Raw genomic sequence first — 13818 nt, forward strand, 5'->3', positions numbered from 1 at the left:
TCCCAGATGCTCCACATTCAGCGGTTCTTTAGTTGTTCTCCTGTGTTCTCGTAGAACAGAGAGTCTGAGCAGCAGACTGGGTGTGTCACCAGCAGACAGTAATTATCAGACCGGAGGACGTAAACATGGTTCACACTTCAGACCGCTCTCCACATCATCCTGTCGATGAACAAACCAGGAACCAGAAGAACCACCGCAACAAGCCCCAGAACTCTTTTTTAGGGTTGCTTGAAGAACCAAAGGACACTCCTTTAGAACCCTTCAACAATCCAAAAAAACGTTCTCAAAGAACTTCAAGACCTGATGAAGAACCCTTCAGCCCACTCAATAACCCTCTAACCCCCCAAAGTACCCTGACACCTCGTAGAACCCCAATAACCCCTTCCAGGAATTTTTAAGAACCCTTAATACGTTAGATTATCCATCATCCCTTGAAACCTCCTCATAACCTACAAACCTTCTGAAGAACCCCAGGAACCTCCGTAAGTACCCCAAACTTTTAGAACCCTTTGAACCGGTCCAAAGACCCTTCCCCAAAGAACCGCGAGTGCTTTGAAGACCACCTGGTGACGGTGGCCGGGTGACGAAGTGGAGCAGACAGCTAGCAAACAGCTAGCAGCTAGCAGCTAGCGACCTGAGACCACACCCACCTGTCACTCCAAGAGGCCACGCCCTCAATTATATTTAACTTTAAGCCTTAATGTAACTGACAGATGAACAGGATGTTATCTATAGAGACCAGAACTGTTTATAGTACCAGACTGTAAACATGTTTATGTCTGCTGTAGAGTTCCACATAGACGTCTATGGGGACTCACTCTCTTTAGGAGCCTCAAAAGCGCCGTTTGAGGAACTGCAGTTCAGCGTTGGCTTTATTTCTCAGCACCAAAGTTTACTTCCTGGACATCGTTTCTGGACTACAGGTCTACTGGACTATGTGAAACACTTTATTAAGGTCACCTGGAAGTTCTATAAGAAGCATTCGAGGCTTCCCCCGAAACCCGGACCGTTGTCAAGCACCTTTTAACGGCTTTTCAGAACCCTGATGTTCTCTTAAAGAACCCTGATATGTTCTCTTAAAGAACCCTGTGACTCTGCATAAGTCATGCAGAACTTTGAGGGAAGTCCTTTATGGATCAAAGGAACCTTCAAAACAGAAAACTGATATGAGAGCAGACTGAAGACTGTGTGTGTGTGTGTGTGTGTGTGTGTGTGTGTGTGTGTGTGTGTGTGTGTGTGTGTGTGTGTGTGTGTGTGTGTGTGTGAAGAGGAGGAGGAGGAAGGGCAGGCTGGCTTGTTTTGTCTGAAACACAGGAAAGGGGCCGGGTTAACTTAAGCCAGACTCTGTGTGTGTGTGTGTGTGTGTGTGTGTGTGTGTGTGTGTGTGTGTGTGTGTGTGTGTGTCTGTGTCTGTGTGTGTGTGTCTGTGTGTGTGTGTGTGTGTGTGTGTGTGTGTGTGTGTGTGTGTGTGTTTGTGTCTGTGTCTGTGTGTGTGTGTCTGTGTGTGTCTGTGTCTGTGTGTGTGTGTGTGTGTGTGTGTGTGTGTGTGTGTGTGTGTGTGTGTGTGTGCAGACAGACAGAAGGGAATGTGTACACGTCTAGAGTTTGTTTCTTGAATCTCACCACAGAGTTTCTACACTGTAAAAAGTTACTAGTAAGTCAGTACTAACAAGAGTCAAGTTAGTGATTTATTAAAACTAGTAATAATGTTAATGTTTTATTAATAATGTTAATAATGTTAATAATGTTAATGTGTCACTTTGCGTAATTGTGGTAACATTTCTCAATATTTTTACAAACACAATCGATTAATCCATAATAACAATAATCATTAGTTAATAGTTAAAAATTAGCTCAACAGTAAATGAGTCAGACGAGCTTCGCTAACGTTAGCTTTGTCTGTTACATATATTAGCACGCTAACGTTAGCTTTGTCTGTTATAGAAATTAGCACCCTATCATTAGCTTTGTCTGTTACATATATTAGCATGCTAACGTTAGCTTTGTCTGTTACATATATTAGCACGCTAACGTTAGCTTTGTCTGTTACAGATATTAGCACGCTAATGTTAGCTTTGTCTATAATAGATATTAGCATGCTAACATTAGCTTTGTCTGTTACATATATTAGCATGTTAACGTTAGCTTAGTCTGTTACTGATATTAGCACACTAGCGTTAGCTTTGTCTGTTACTGATATTAGCTTGCTAACGTTAGCTTAGTCTGTCATAGATATTAGCACGCTAATGTTAGCTTTCTCTGTTATAGATATTAGCACGCTAACGTTAGCTTTCTCTGTTACAGATATTAGCACGTCTAACGTCGCTAAATACTACAATAGCCAAGATCCTCAGCTGCTGTCGCCATCATAACAAGTAGAAAACCCGTCGTATCCCAAACTGATCCAGAATCAGACTTAACAGATTCATGATGAATTGTATAATGTTAGTGTCAAACTCTGTGATTGGATGATTGTTAGTGAAATGCACCCTGGGAGTCGTAGTTGTCTTCTGTCCTCAAGTTTTTTATCAAAGAACTAAAATGTTTTGTCTCCTGAATGATTTGTTTTGTTTCTGGTTTTAAAAATAAAGGAAGAAAATTAAGCTGACTGACTCGTTACGACGGACATTTTTTACAGTGTGTGTGAGTGTGTGTGTGTGTGTTTTGTCTGTAGACCCTTATCCCTGCCCTTCACCTGTGCACACAAAACACACTCTGCTCTGATTGGCTGTAGAATTATTATCCAATGAGACGTTTGGGTTAAGGGACCGCATTATGTCAGTGTCCACACAACGATAGAAGTACAGGTTTGTGTGTGTGTGTGTGTCATGCCAAACCACGACCATGACATCATGTCTGACCTCACGTGTGTGTGTGTGTGTGTGTGTGTGTGTGTGTGTGTGTGAACATCACACATAAACAGCTGAAACATAAATAAACTTTGATTCTATTTATAAACATTCATGATGTCGTCATGTAAAATGTTAAATAGGTGTAAAACCTCGTTTGTCTTTTAATTTAAAGCTGTTTGTAGGTTAAACCTGGTTCTGACCCTCAAACCTCTGGGGAAGTGAGGCCAGACCAAATGTCGTCCCTCTAAAGATGTAAAACTCACATTGGTTCTCACAAAGATAGATATGCAAGTACACACAAACACACACACAGTTTCCATGGTAACTGCTGTTCACCATGACTCAGTTCTCACAGAGTTTATTTAAATTTCCTTTAAGCATGTTTCCTGTCCCTGACCTGTCTGTCCCTGACCTGTCTGTCCCTCACCTGTCTGTCTCTGACCTGTCTGTCCCTGACCTGTCTGTCTGTGACCTGTCTGTCCCTCATCTGTCTGTCCCTCACCTGTCTGTCCCTGACCTGTCTGTCCCTGACCTGTCTGTCTCTGACCTGTCTGTCTCTGACCTGTCTGTCCCTCACCGGTCTGTCTCTGACCTGTCTGTCCCTCACCTGTCTATGTCTGACCTGTCTGTCCCTCACCTGTCTGTCCCTCACCTGTCTGTCTCTGACCTGTCTGTCCCTCACCAATCTGTCCCTCACCTGTCTGTCTCTCACCTGTCTGTCCCTGACCTGTCTGTCTCTGACCTGTCTGTCTCTCACCTGTGTCTCTCACCTGTCTGTCCCTGACCTGTCTGTCCCTCACCTGTCTGTCTCTGACCTGTCTGTCCCTCACCTGTCTGTGTTTGACCTGTCTGTCCCTCACCTGTCTGTCTCTGACCTGTCTGTCCCTCACCTGTCTGTCCCTCACCTGTCTGTCTGCAGGTGGCAGGTAGGAAAGGCTTCCCTCACGTGATCTACGCTCGTCTGTGGCGTTGGCCCGACCTCCATAAGAACGAGCTGAAACACGTGAAGTTCTGTCAGTTTGCGTTCGACCTGAAGTACGACAGCGTGTGTGTGAACCCCTACCACTACGAGAGGGTGGCGTCACCCGCCACAGGTAGACCTCGTTAATATTCATGAGTACAGGACGCCTCCTCAGCTCATTGGTCACCATCGTGGTCTCTGTCTCTGTCTTCCTTCAGGTCCTCCGTCTCTGATAAAGGAGGAGTTCATGCAGGACTGTCTGCAGGTGGACCTGCCCCCCCACTCCGACCCCTACAGCATGTATCCCAGCATGCCCCTCTCTCCTCCAGGTCTGTCCATCACATCGGTTTTACTTCACGTAGAGAGGATAAGTCCAGCTAGCTAGCCAAGCTAACAAGCTGAACTCTGCCCTTGACTACTGTACATCTCTATTCAGATGAATGTTTGTGCGTGTTGACGTCCTGCGCTCTGTCTTGCAGGCAGCACCTCCATGACGGCTGCACCTCTGTCAGCTGTTGGCACCGGGAGGAGCGGTGGGGGGGTCTGCAGCGAGGGCCCCGGACTCCTTCAGATCGCCCCGCCTCAGGACCACGGGGGCCACGCCTCCCCGCCTCACCCCCCCCAGCCTTCTCACCCTCACACCCCCACCTCCCCACACCAGCCCGACTACAGCAGCCCCCCCAAAACTGGTACTGTACCTACACACATCAGCATTAAGAGTACCAGTAGTACTACTAGTTATGGGAGTAGTGCCATTAGTAGAAATATTAGTAGTAATAATAGTAGGCATATAGTTCCAGAAGCAGTCCCAGTACAAGTAGTAGTAGTAACAGCTGTAGTAGTTGTAGTAGCAGTAGTAGCAACAATTTGAGTACAAGTAGCAGTAGCACTAGTAGCATTTGCTGCAGAAGTAGTAGCAGTAGTATTAGTAGAAATATCAGAAACTAGCAGTATTAGCAGTAGTTGTCATGACAGTTCCAGCGGCATTTCTAGTACATTTAGTAGTAACAGTTAATGCAAGCAGTAGAATCTGTTGTACTAGTTACCAGTAGTAGTAGAGTAGAAGTAGTAACAACATATCTAGTAGAAGTAGCAGTAGTACTATTCCCATTAGCAGCAGAGGTAGTAGCCATAATTGTAGTAGAATTAGCAGTAATAACACCAGCAATACTACCGGTAGCAGCAGAAGTAGTAGCTGTAACAGTAGTAGTAGTAGTAGTAGTAGTAGTAGTAGTGGGAGAAGTAGTAGTAGTAGTAGTAGTAGGAGAAGTAGTAGTAGTTGTAGCAGCCGTTACAGTGGTAGTCGTAGTAGTAGTAGTAGTAGTAGTAGGAGAAGTAGTAGTAGTTGTAGCAGCCGTTACAGTGGTAGTAGTAGTAGTAGTAGTAGGAGAAGTAGTAGCTGTAGCAGCAGTGGTAGTAGTCGTAATAGCTGTATTAGCTGTAGTATTAGGCATAGTACTACTAGCAGTAGCAGCAGAAGTAGTAGTAGTACCACAGTAACAGTAGTACTATGAGACAGATACTGACCTTTGTCCTGTTTGTCTCTGCAGCCATCTGGCCAGGTAATAGCCCCGCCCCCTACAGCCCAGCAGGACAGAGAGGGCGGAGCCACCAGCAGCATCCATTACATCATCACCACCACGCCCCCAACACTCACTTCTGTATGACATCATGAAAAATATCAAACTGAAGTACTGCAGTAGTAGTACTTTACTGTTGTACTGTTCAGTGGTAAATTATACTGAGTCTAAATGTTTGTTCCTGCAGGGTCACAGCACCACAGTACGGCTCCGTATCCACAACCTGTGTCCAACCACCGAGGTACTCTGTCCAAGAATGTGATTTTTTAAAAACGTCCTCACTTTTAAAAAATGTCTCACTTTCCAAAACCTTCCAATATTGTCTTCACTCCCCGCCCCGTCTCTGTCTCTGTTGTTTGACTTTGTCCCCCCACCTTGTCCTCATTTGTCCCTCAGGTCCGGAGTTCTGGTGCTCCATCTCTTACTTTGAGTTGGACGTTCAGGTCGGGGAGATGTTTAAGGTCCAGTCCAGCTGTCCTCTGGTCACGGTGGACGGTTACGTCGACCCTTCAGGAGGAGACCGTTTCTGTTTGGGACAGCTGAGTAATGTCCACCGCACCGCCTCCAGCCACCGAGCCAGGTGACCAGTCCCACCAGTACCAGACCCACCAGTACCCGTCCCACCAGTACCAGTCCCAGTGGTATCAGGAGGAGGTGTAACGTCAGCAGGTTGAAACTCACACGGCTCGTTCTTCTTCTTCTGCGTCTTGTTTCCCTGCAGGCTCCACATCGGTCGGGGGGTTCAGCTGGAGTGTCGGGGGGAGGGGGACATCTGGATGCGTTGCCTTAGCGACCACCCGGTGTTTGTCCAGAGCTTGTACCTGGACCGCGAGGCGGGCCGAGCACCTGGAGACGGAGTCCACAAGATCTACCCCGGAGCTTACATCAAGGTGAGTGTGTCGCTATGCAGACGACTCTCTGCTGTTCAGCAACAGATCCTCACAGAAGAATATTACAACATTATTATACAATTATATTATATTATAACTCATCATCCCTTTTTCTTTTTAGTAAACTTGACGACTTATTAGCTGGAGGCAGAACAATGATACGAACACGTTAGTGAACGCTGGCTAGCAAGTTTTGTTACCTTGTTCTTTATAATGGCTGAAATGTTCAGTCAGTCACTGGACAAAGTTAACATGAACACTGCTGTCGCCAGATCATTTTCTGTAACCAGTGTAGCATTGAAGCACTGAAGCATTGAAGCATTGAAGCACGGTGGAATTAGCAGGCTAGCTAGGTAGCCAGCCGTCCGCTAGTTAGCTTGCTAATTCCACCGTGCTTCAATGCTACAATAAGAAGAAGAACATAAACCATCAGAGAGTCATCTCTCTGATGGTTTAGTATGTTTCTCACCTGTCTGTCTCTCACCTGTCTGTCTTTCCAGGTGTTCGACCTGAGGCAGTGCCACAGACAGATGCAGCAGCAGGCGACAGCAGCTCAGGCATCGGTAGTGACTCAGGCAGCAGCGGTTGTCGGTGCAATTCCCGGGCCGAACAGCGTGGGGGGGATCGCCCCTGCAGTCAGTGAGTATCACCTGTCTGACTGTCTCTGTCACTCTCTCTCTCTTTCTCTCTCTCTCCCTCTCTCTCTCTCTCTCTCCCTCTGTCTCTCTCTGTCTCTCTCTCTCTCAGTCTCTCTCTCTCTCTCTCTCAATTTTCAATTTTTTCAATTTCAATAGCTTTATTGGCATGAAAGTTTAGAAACAGTATTGCCAAAGCATCAACAAAAATAAACATACAATAATATTAATACACAATAACATTAATATACAATATTGTTAATATAACATCTAGATTGATTATTAATTACATACGTACAGTGTGTGTGTGTGTGTGTGTGTGTGTGTGTGTGTGTGTGTGTGTGTGTGTGTGTGTCACTCACTGTCCCTCATGTTGTGACATGTTAGGACATATTGGGTCAGCTAGATACTTCCTATCTCCTTCTCCTAGGAGTATTTTTAATTTTGAGTTGTTATTACATGTTTTAAAATCTGAAATTACAGAGTTGAATTTGTTAAAGTAAAAGTTCCTAATTTGATTGAACGCTTCACATTTTAGGAGGAAGTGCATCTCTGTCTCGGTCTCACCTGTCCCACAGTGACCACATGTTCTGTTCTCCTTTGGTGTCCATGTCTTCTTGTGTCTTCCTCTTTCTATTTCCAGTGTGTGGTCACTGAGCCTGTACCTGTCTCTCTCTCGCTCTCTCTCTCTCTCTCTCTCTCTCTCTCTCTCTCTCTCTCTCTCTCTCTCTCTCTCTCTGTCTCTCTCTGTTTCTCTCTCTCTCTCTCTCTGTCTCTCTCCCTCTCTCTCCCTCTGTCTGTCTCTCTGAGCCCAGATGTGCTGAGTGAAGGTGTGACTTCCTGTCTCCCTCCAGGTGTGTGTTCAGCAGGTCTCGGTGTAGACGACCTGCGTCGGTTGTGCATCGTGCGGCTGAGCTTCGTTAAAGGTTGGGGGTGCGACTACCCGCGTCCGAGCATCAAGGACACGCCCTGCTGGCTGGAGGTCCACCTGCACCGAGCGCTGCAGCTGCTCGACCAGGTGCTGCACGCGCTGCCGCCGCGAGACCACGCCCTCTGACACAGGTGGGCTTCACCCGTGGTGCTGCAAGGTGGGCGGGGTTTAGCTCACGGGACGGCCAATCGGCCGAGAGACAAAGCCGCTCGGGAGACATCACCTGAACCCCGACGCCGCCTACCTGTCGGGGGGGGTTCATAAGCTCCGCCCCCGTGCCGCAGCTCATTGGTTCGGTTCAGAAAGGCTTCAGACAATCAGCCAGCATCACTTCTCTTCTGTCAGTCAAATGAGTTTCCAGGGTTACCAGCATCCAGTGTAGCTCATTGAAGGGTCAGTTCACCGGTTCATTCATTGTTATCTTCAACATCTCTGTAAAGGTTCCCGGACTAGACGGGGTCCAGATCCAAAGACCTGCAGCTTAGGTTCATTGAGTGTTAAATGCACTAGTCCAGAATCTGTACTAGTCCAGAATCTGCACTGGTCCAGAATCTGTACTGGTCCAGAATCTGCACTGGTCCAGAATCTGCACTGGTCCAGAATCTGTACTGGTCCAGAATCTGCACTGGTCCAGTCCAGTACGATCACATCTGAGCGGTGGCGTCCCTCAGGGCTCCGTCCTGGGTCCTCTGTTATTCTCGTTTCTCTCATCATCGTGACGTCTTCATGAGTTTATGAGATCTGGACCTTCTGAAGTCTTTGTCTCACCTGCTGCATGTTTCATGAATCAGCCACAATCAGCTGTTCCATTTTCCACAGAGTGATGTCATCGTTTCTTTATTGGTTATTTATTTTTAATAATTATTTACCAAAGATTCATTTCCTGCCCTTGGTGACATCACATCCTGTTTACTCTGTCAGATTATTTATTCTGTCTTCAGTTTTTTTTATCTCTCATCTGTTTTTTCATTTTTATTATCATATTTTTATATTCTAAAAGCTTTTATACTGAAAGGGTCTATAACTGTAAAATCTGCTGTTTATTCAAAATAAAAGTTTTCTTATAAAAAAAATCAGCTGCTTCTTTATTTTCATTATACTACAACTACTACCTGCAGTACTATCACGACACTGATACTTGTACTGCTATCACTATTCATTATACTACAACTACTACCTGCAGTACTATCACGACACTGATACTTGTACTGCTATCACTATTCATTATACTACAACTACTACCTGCAGTACTATCACGACACTGACTTTGTTTTTTATTGTTTTAGCCAACTTTTTTTAAAGGTGCTATGATCATAGTTATGAATACTTGTAATACTACTTGTTTAAGGACCAGGGTGTTAAACCAATAACATATAACAATAAAAACATCTTAAATGTTCACATTGCCGAGTAAAGATAATATAGATTCATACTTGTTGTTTATGAACTGAAGGCGTCAGTGAAATATGGCGCCAATGAGGACAAGAGTGGGCGTGTCTAAAGTTTAAATGTTCCATGTTCGCCTTCTCATTGGTTACCACGAAGTAACGCCTCGGCGGTTGTAACCAATCGTAGAGAAGAGTGTCGCATAATGAGCTGTTGTGGGAGGGGCCCAACGAGTGGCTCATCATCAAACCAATGAGAGAGCAGCGTCTGAAAATAGATGAATATTCATTATAAAAGGGGGCGTGGTCTCGCTGTGGCGGTCGGGCGCGAGCGAACATGGCGGTTTAGTTGTCGCCTGATATCTCCTGGAGGAAGACGCGCAGAGAGCCGCTTCATCTTCTGTCCCTTTGTTTCGGTGTTTCATTGTATTGTTTTCTGCTCGGACTCACAACATGGAGATGAAGAAGAGGATCAGCTTAGAGCTGAGGAACAGAAACCCAGCGGAGGTGAGTGAACTACAACTCGTAATCATCTTTATTTCACCGCTCACGTTATTTACAGAAGGACCCGGATGCAAGCTCGAGACCCGGAGCCGAAAAATGACGATATTAAAAAAAAAAAAAACATTCCGCGCGGAGAGGACGTCGACATTTTATTTCCGACATTTTGAACCAAAAAAAAAAAATGGCGCGTCGAACCAGACTTCATTCTTAAATCTGCAACCTACACGTTTACTCGGTTTTAAGTCAAAGTGCTCCTCTGTACCGGCACGATTTAAACCGTCTGTGTTATTCTTCACACCCTGCCGGTCCGTTCGGCTCACACTAAACCCAACAACAGTATGTTAGTTTAGATTATTAGTCTAAACTAACATATCTAGACTAGGATCCTAAGGTTCCCGCCCGCTCGCTGTGTGCTGGTGGTGTAAACAACGCTCTAAAAACGGCTCCTTCTAAAGGGAGTCTGGCAAGCGCTTGAGTCGGTGTGTCCGACCGACAGATGGTCATCGGTGGGTGAATGCGCGCGCACACAGCAGCTGTGTGTGTGTGTGTGTGTGTGTGTGTGTGTGTGTGTGTGTGTGTGTGTGTGTGTGTGTGTGTGTGTGTGTGTGTCCTGGTCCAGGTCTAAAACCACTAAAGTCCCGTACAGAACGTAACGCTAGAAGAAGAAGGAGAGACTGTTCAGTGTGTTTGAAGATGTGGTCACGTGACCTGTTGTTGTGGTCAGGTGGTGGAGCTGGTGGTGGATAACTGTCGCTCCGGTGACGGAGAGGTGGAAGGTCTGACGGACGAGTTCACAGAGCTGGAGATCCTCAGCATGGTGAACGTCGGCCTCTCGTCGCTGTCCAAGCTGCCCGCGCTCCCCAAGCTGCACAAGGTCGGCCTCCACACTTCCTGTTCCCACAATGCAACACTGTGCCGCTGTTTTAACTCTCTGTTTTCTGCCGTGTGTGTGTGTGTGTGTGTGTGTGTGTGTGTGTGGGGGGGGGGGGGGGGTGTGGGGGTAGCTGGAGGTGAGTGATAACATCATCTCAGGAGGTCTGGACACGCTGGCGGAGAAATGTCCCAACCTGACGTCCCTGAACCTGAGCGGGAACAAGATCAAAGAGCTGAGCAGCATCGAGACGCTGGTGAGTTTCTGTGACCTCACGCGTTGGGTGACCTCACGCGTCAGGTGACCTCAGGTGACCTCACGCGTCGGGTGACCTCAGGTGACCTCACGCGTCAGGTGACCTCACGCGTCGGGTGACCTCAGGTGACCTCACGCGTCAGGTGACCTCACGCGTTGGGTGACCTCAGGTGACCTCACGCGTCTGATGACCTCATGTGTCTGCTGACCTCACGCGTCAGGTGACCTCACGTGTCGGGTGACCTCATGTGTCTGGTGACCTCACGCGTCAGGTGACCTCAGGTGACCTCAGGTGACCTCACGCGTCAGGTGACCTCACGCGTCAGGTGACCTGTTGCTGACATGCTTGTTGTTTGTACTTGTGGTTCTGAGGACTACACGTTGACACAAAGGTAACCTCCGGCTGCTTATGAGGCGTTTGAAATGTACTGGAGACGAGCGCCGCCACGTCGCTCTCCGGTCAGAACCTTTCTTCTCGTGTTCCGCAGCAGAACCTGAAGAACCTGAAGAGTCTGTTCCTGTACAGCTGTGAGGTCTCCACACTGGACGACTACACGGACGGCGTGTTCGAGCTGCTGCCTCAGCTCACCTTCCTGGACGGTTACGACCAGGAGGACAACGAGGTGCCGGACTCGGAGGCCGACCGCGGTGAGACCACGGTGCACCAGGAAGTGTCTCCGGGGGGACTAAGGGCTGACGCACCTGAGCTGCGTTTACTGTTCCCTGTTGCTTTGTTTACTTCATTCAAATAATACATGATGTTTTATTCTTATTGTTGTTTTATATTAACGTCTTCAAACTACTGGAGTCATTCTAGTTCATCACCAGAACTACATTTTACAGATTACACCTGAACACATCACGGTGACGTTATGACGTTCACTGAGCAGAGCCTGAAGGCATCATGATGGTTTGTTTCAGATGAAGATGAAGATGAAGCTGGTCCACCTGGAGATGATGACGATGAAGAGGACGCTGACAGCTCTGAGGAGGAGGAGGAGGAGGAGGAGGAGGAGGAGGAGGAGGAGGAGGAGGTCGGCCTGTCCTACCTGATGAAGGAGGGGATCCAGGTGAGCGAGGAGCCGGTGTTCCTCTCTGTGCCACCGGGCGGCGCTCTTCATCACTCTGATGACGATTTGTTCTTCTTCCTCTCAGGACGAGGAAGACGATGGAGACTATGTGGAGGAAGAGGAGGAGGACGAGGAGGAAGAGGAAGATGGAGGTTTGTGTTTTAAACTGTGCGATTCTGAGTCGTTTTATTTTGAAAGGTTTGACTCTTCAATGTGCAACACTGTTAAAAAATCTGAGAAGAAATTATTCATTATTATAAAATATTAATTATTTTGAGAGAAAGAGTTAAATATTTTTTTTATTGTATTTTTAGGGTTTTTATTTATTTTTAAGTGTTTGTATTTTAAAAGTATGAATATTATTGTTGAACTAAACCTCTGATACTAAATGGACCTCAGAACTTTAAATTCTGTTTGTTTTTCTTCTCATGATGTCGTTTGAAGTATTCTTGTAATATTTCTCACTTTTTTTCCTCTTTTTTTTTTTTTTTTTAAACTTGACTTTATTCTGAAAATCTGATATTTAAAGAGTCGCTTTAATTTTGAAAATGTTCATATATTTTTTTTCTCTCCCAGATGTGGACGGTGCAGATGTTCAGGGAGAGAAGAGGAAGAGAGATGCTGAGGACGACGGTGACGATGACGATGATGATGAATAACCCCCCACCCCCCCTCCAGTGACCTCTGACCCCACAGACAGGGTCAGGATTAGGGTCCAGGATCAGGTTCAGGATTAGGGTCCCGGATCAGGATCAGGTTCAGGATTGGGGTCCAGGATCAGGATCAGGTTCAGGATTAGGGGTCAGGATCAGGTTCAGGATTAGGGTTCAGGATCAGGATTAGGGTCCAGGATCAGGATCAGGTCTATCAGATCACAGGTCTGCGTTGGAGGAAACCGGACATTTTATTTTGAGTCTGAAAACTTTATTTACAACCACAAACAAGACGTGATCAGTACTTTTACTGAAGTACTGATGGAGGTACTTGTACTTGAGTATTTTTATGTTTAAATTAAATACTTTCTTGTTCTTCTGTACCAACAGTGTACAAATACTCAAACAGCTCAGACGTACTATGGTATAATGAGGTACTGTTGTACTTCTACTGCTGTCCTCGTCTTCTTGATCTAATGTTCTACTTCCTGTTTACGTCTCTTTAAGAACAAACAGCAGTGATCACAGTTTGACCAGGACCAGGACCAGAACCCCAGAGTCTCTTTCTGCTGTAGTCTGGTCTGTGACTGTTATGACTACATTACCCATGAGTCTCAGCCCTCTGATCCATGTGGCAGCAGTGCACTCTGGGAGGATTTTGTCTTTATTTTATTTTAAAATGTCCCCACCTGTCGGTCTGCAGGTCCAGACTCTGGTCTCTGTGGGTCCTGACTCTGGTCTCTGTGGGGGTCCTGACCCTGGTCTGTGGGGGTCCTGACCCTGGTCTCTGTGGGGGTCCTGACTCTGCTCTGTGTGGGGGTCCTGACCCTGGTCTCTGTGGGGGTTCTGACCCTGGTCTCTGTGGGGGTTCTGACCCTGGTCTCTGTGTGGGCCCTGACCCTGGTCTCTGTGTGGGTCCTGACCCTGGTCTCTGTGGGTCCTGACCCTGGTCTCTGGGGGTCCTGACCCTGGTCTCTGGGGGTCCTGACCCTGGTCTCTGTGGGGGTCCTGACTCTGGTCTCTGTGGGTCCTGACCCTGGTCTGTGGGGGTCCTGACTCTGGTCTCTGTGGGTCCTGACTCTGGTCTCTGTGGGTCCTGACCCTGGTCTGTGGGGGTCCTGACCCTGGTCTCTGTAAATAGAAGTGGTCTCTGTGTGGATCTTGATTCTGTTCTTTTTATTTTCTTCTGTATCTTCTGAGTGTTTTTCAATAAAAACAAATTAAATGTCAA

General features: G+C 46.8%; 1 protein-coding gene across 2 annotated transcripts in view; it reads left to right on the forward strand.

The window, feature by feature from the left end:
* Nucleotides 1-13818, forward strand: part of LOC137887170 (acidic leucine-rich nuclear phosphoprotein 32 family member E-like) — a 16543-nt gene extending 2725 nt beyond the window's left edge. Inside the window, exons 3-17 of one of the 2 annotated variants that reach the window (XM_068729980.1) lie at nt 3772-3946; nt 4032-4142; nt 4293-4502; nt 5364-5474; nt 5581-5634; nt 5790-5973; nt 6115-6283; nt 6784-6922; nt 7773-7936; nt 10463-10612; nt 10743-10865; nt 11353-11512; nt 11786-11934; nt 12020-12086; nt 12511-13818. In XM_068729980.1, the coding sequence (XP_068586081.1) occupies nt 3772-3946; nt 4032-4142; nt 4293-4502; nt 5364-5474; nt 5581-5634; nt 5790-5973; nt 6115-6283; nt 6784-6922; nt 7773-7936; nt 10463-10612; nt 10743-10865; nt 11353-11512; nt 11786-11934; nt 12020-12086; nt 12511-12593 (2049 nt within the window). In that variant the 3' untranslated portion in view covers nt 12594-13818. Of the gene's footprint in view, nt 1-3771; nt 3947-4031; nt 4143-4292; nt 4503-5363; nt 5475-5580; nt 5635-5789; nt 5974-6114; nt 6284-6783; nt 6923-7772; nt 7937-9542; nt 9742-10462; nt 10613-10742; nt 10866-11352; nt 11513-11785; nt 11935-12019; nt 12087-12510 lie in introns of those variants that run through there. The other variant, XM_068729979.1, reaches the window with a different exon arrangement.

This window comes from Cebidichthys violaceus, unplaced genomic scaffold, assembly GCF_023349555.1.
Source record: "Cebidichthys violaceus isolate CVI_PGR_0920_01 unplaced genomic scaffold, fCebVio1.0.p SCAF_48, whole genome shotgun sequence".
In the NCBI taxonomy this organism is placed as follows: domain Eukaryota; kingdom Metazoa; phylum Chordata; class Actinopteri; order Perciformes; family Stichaeidae; genus Cebidichthys; species Cebidichthys violaceus.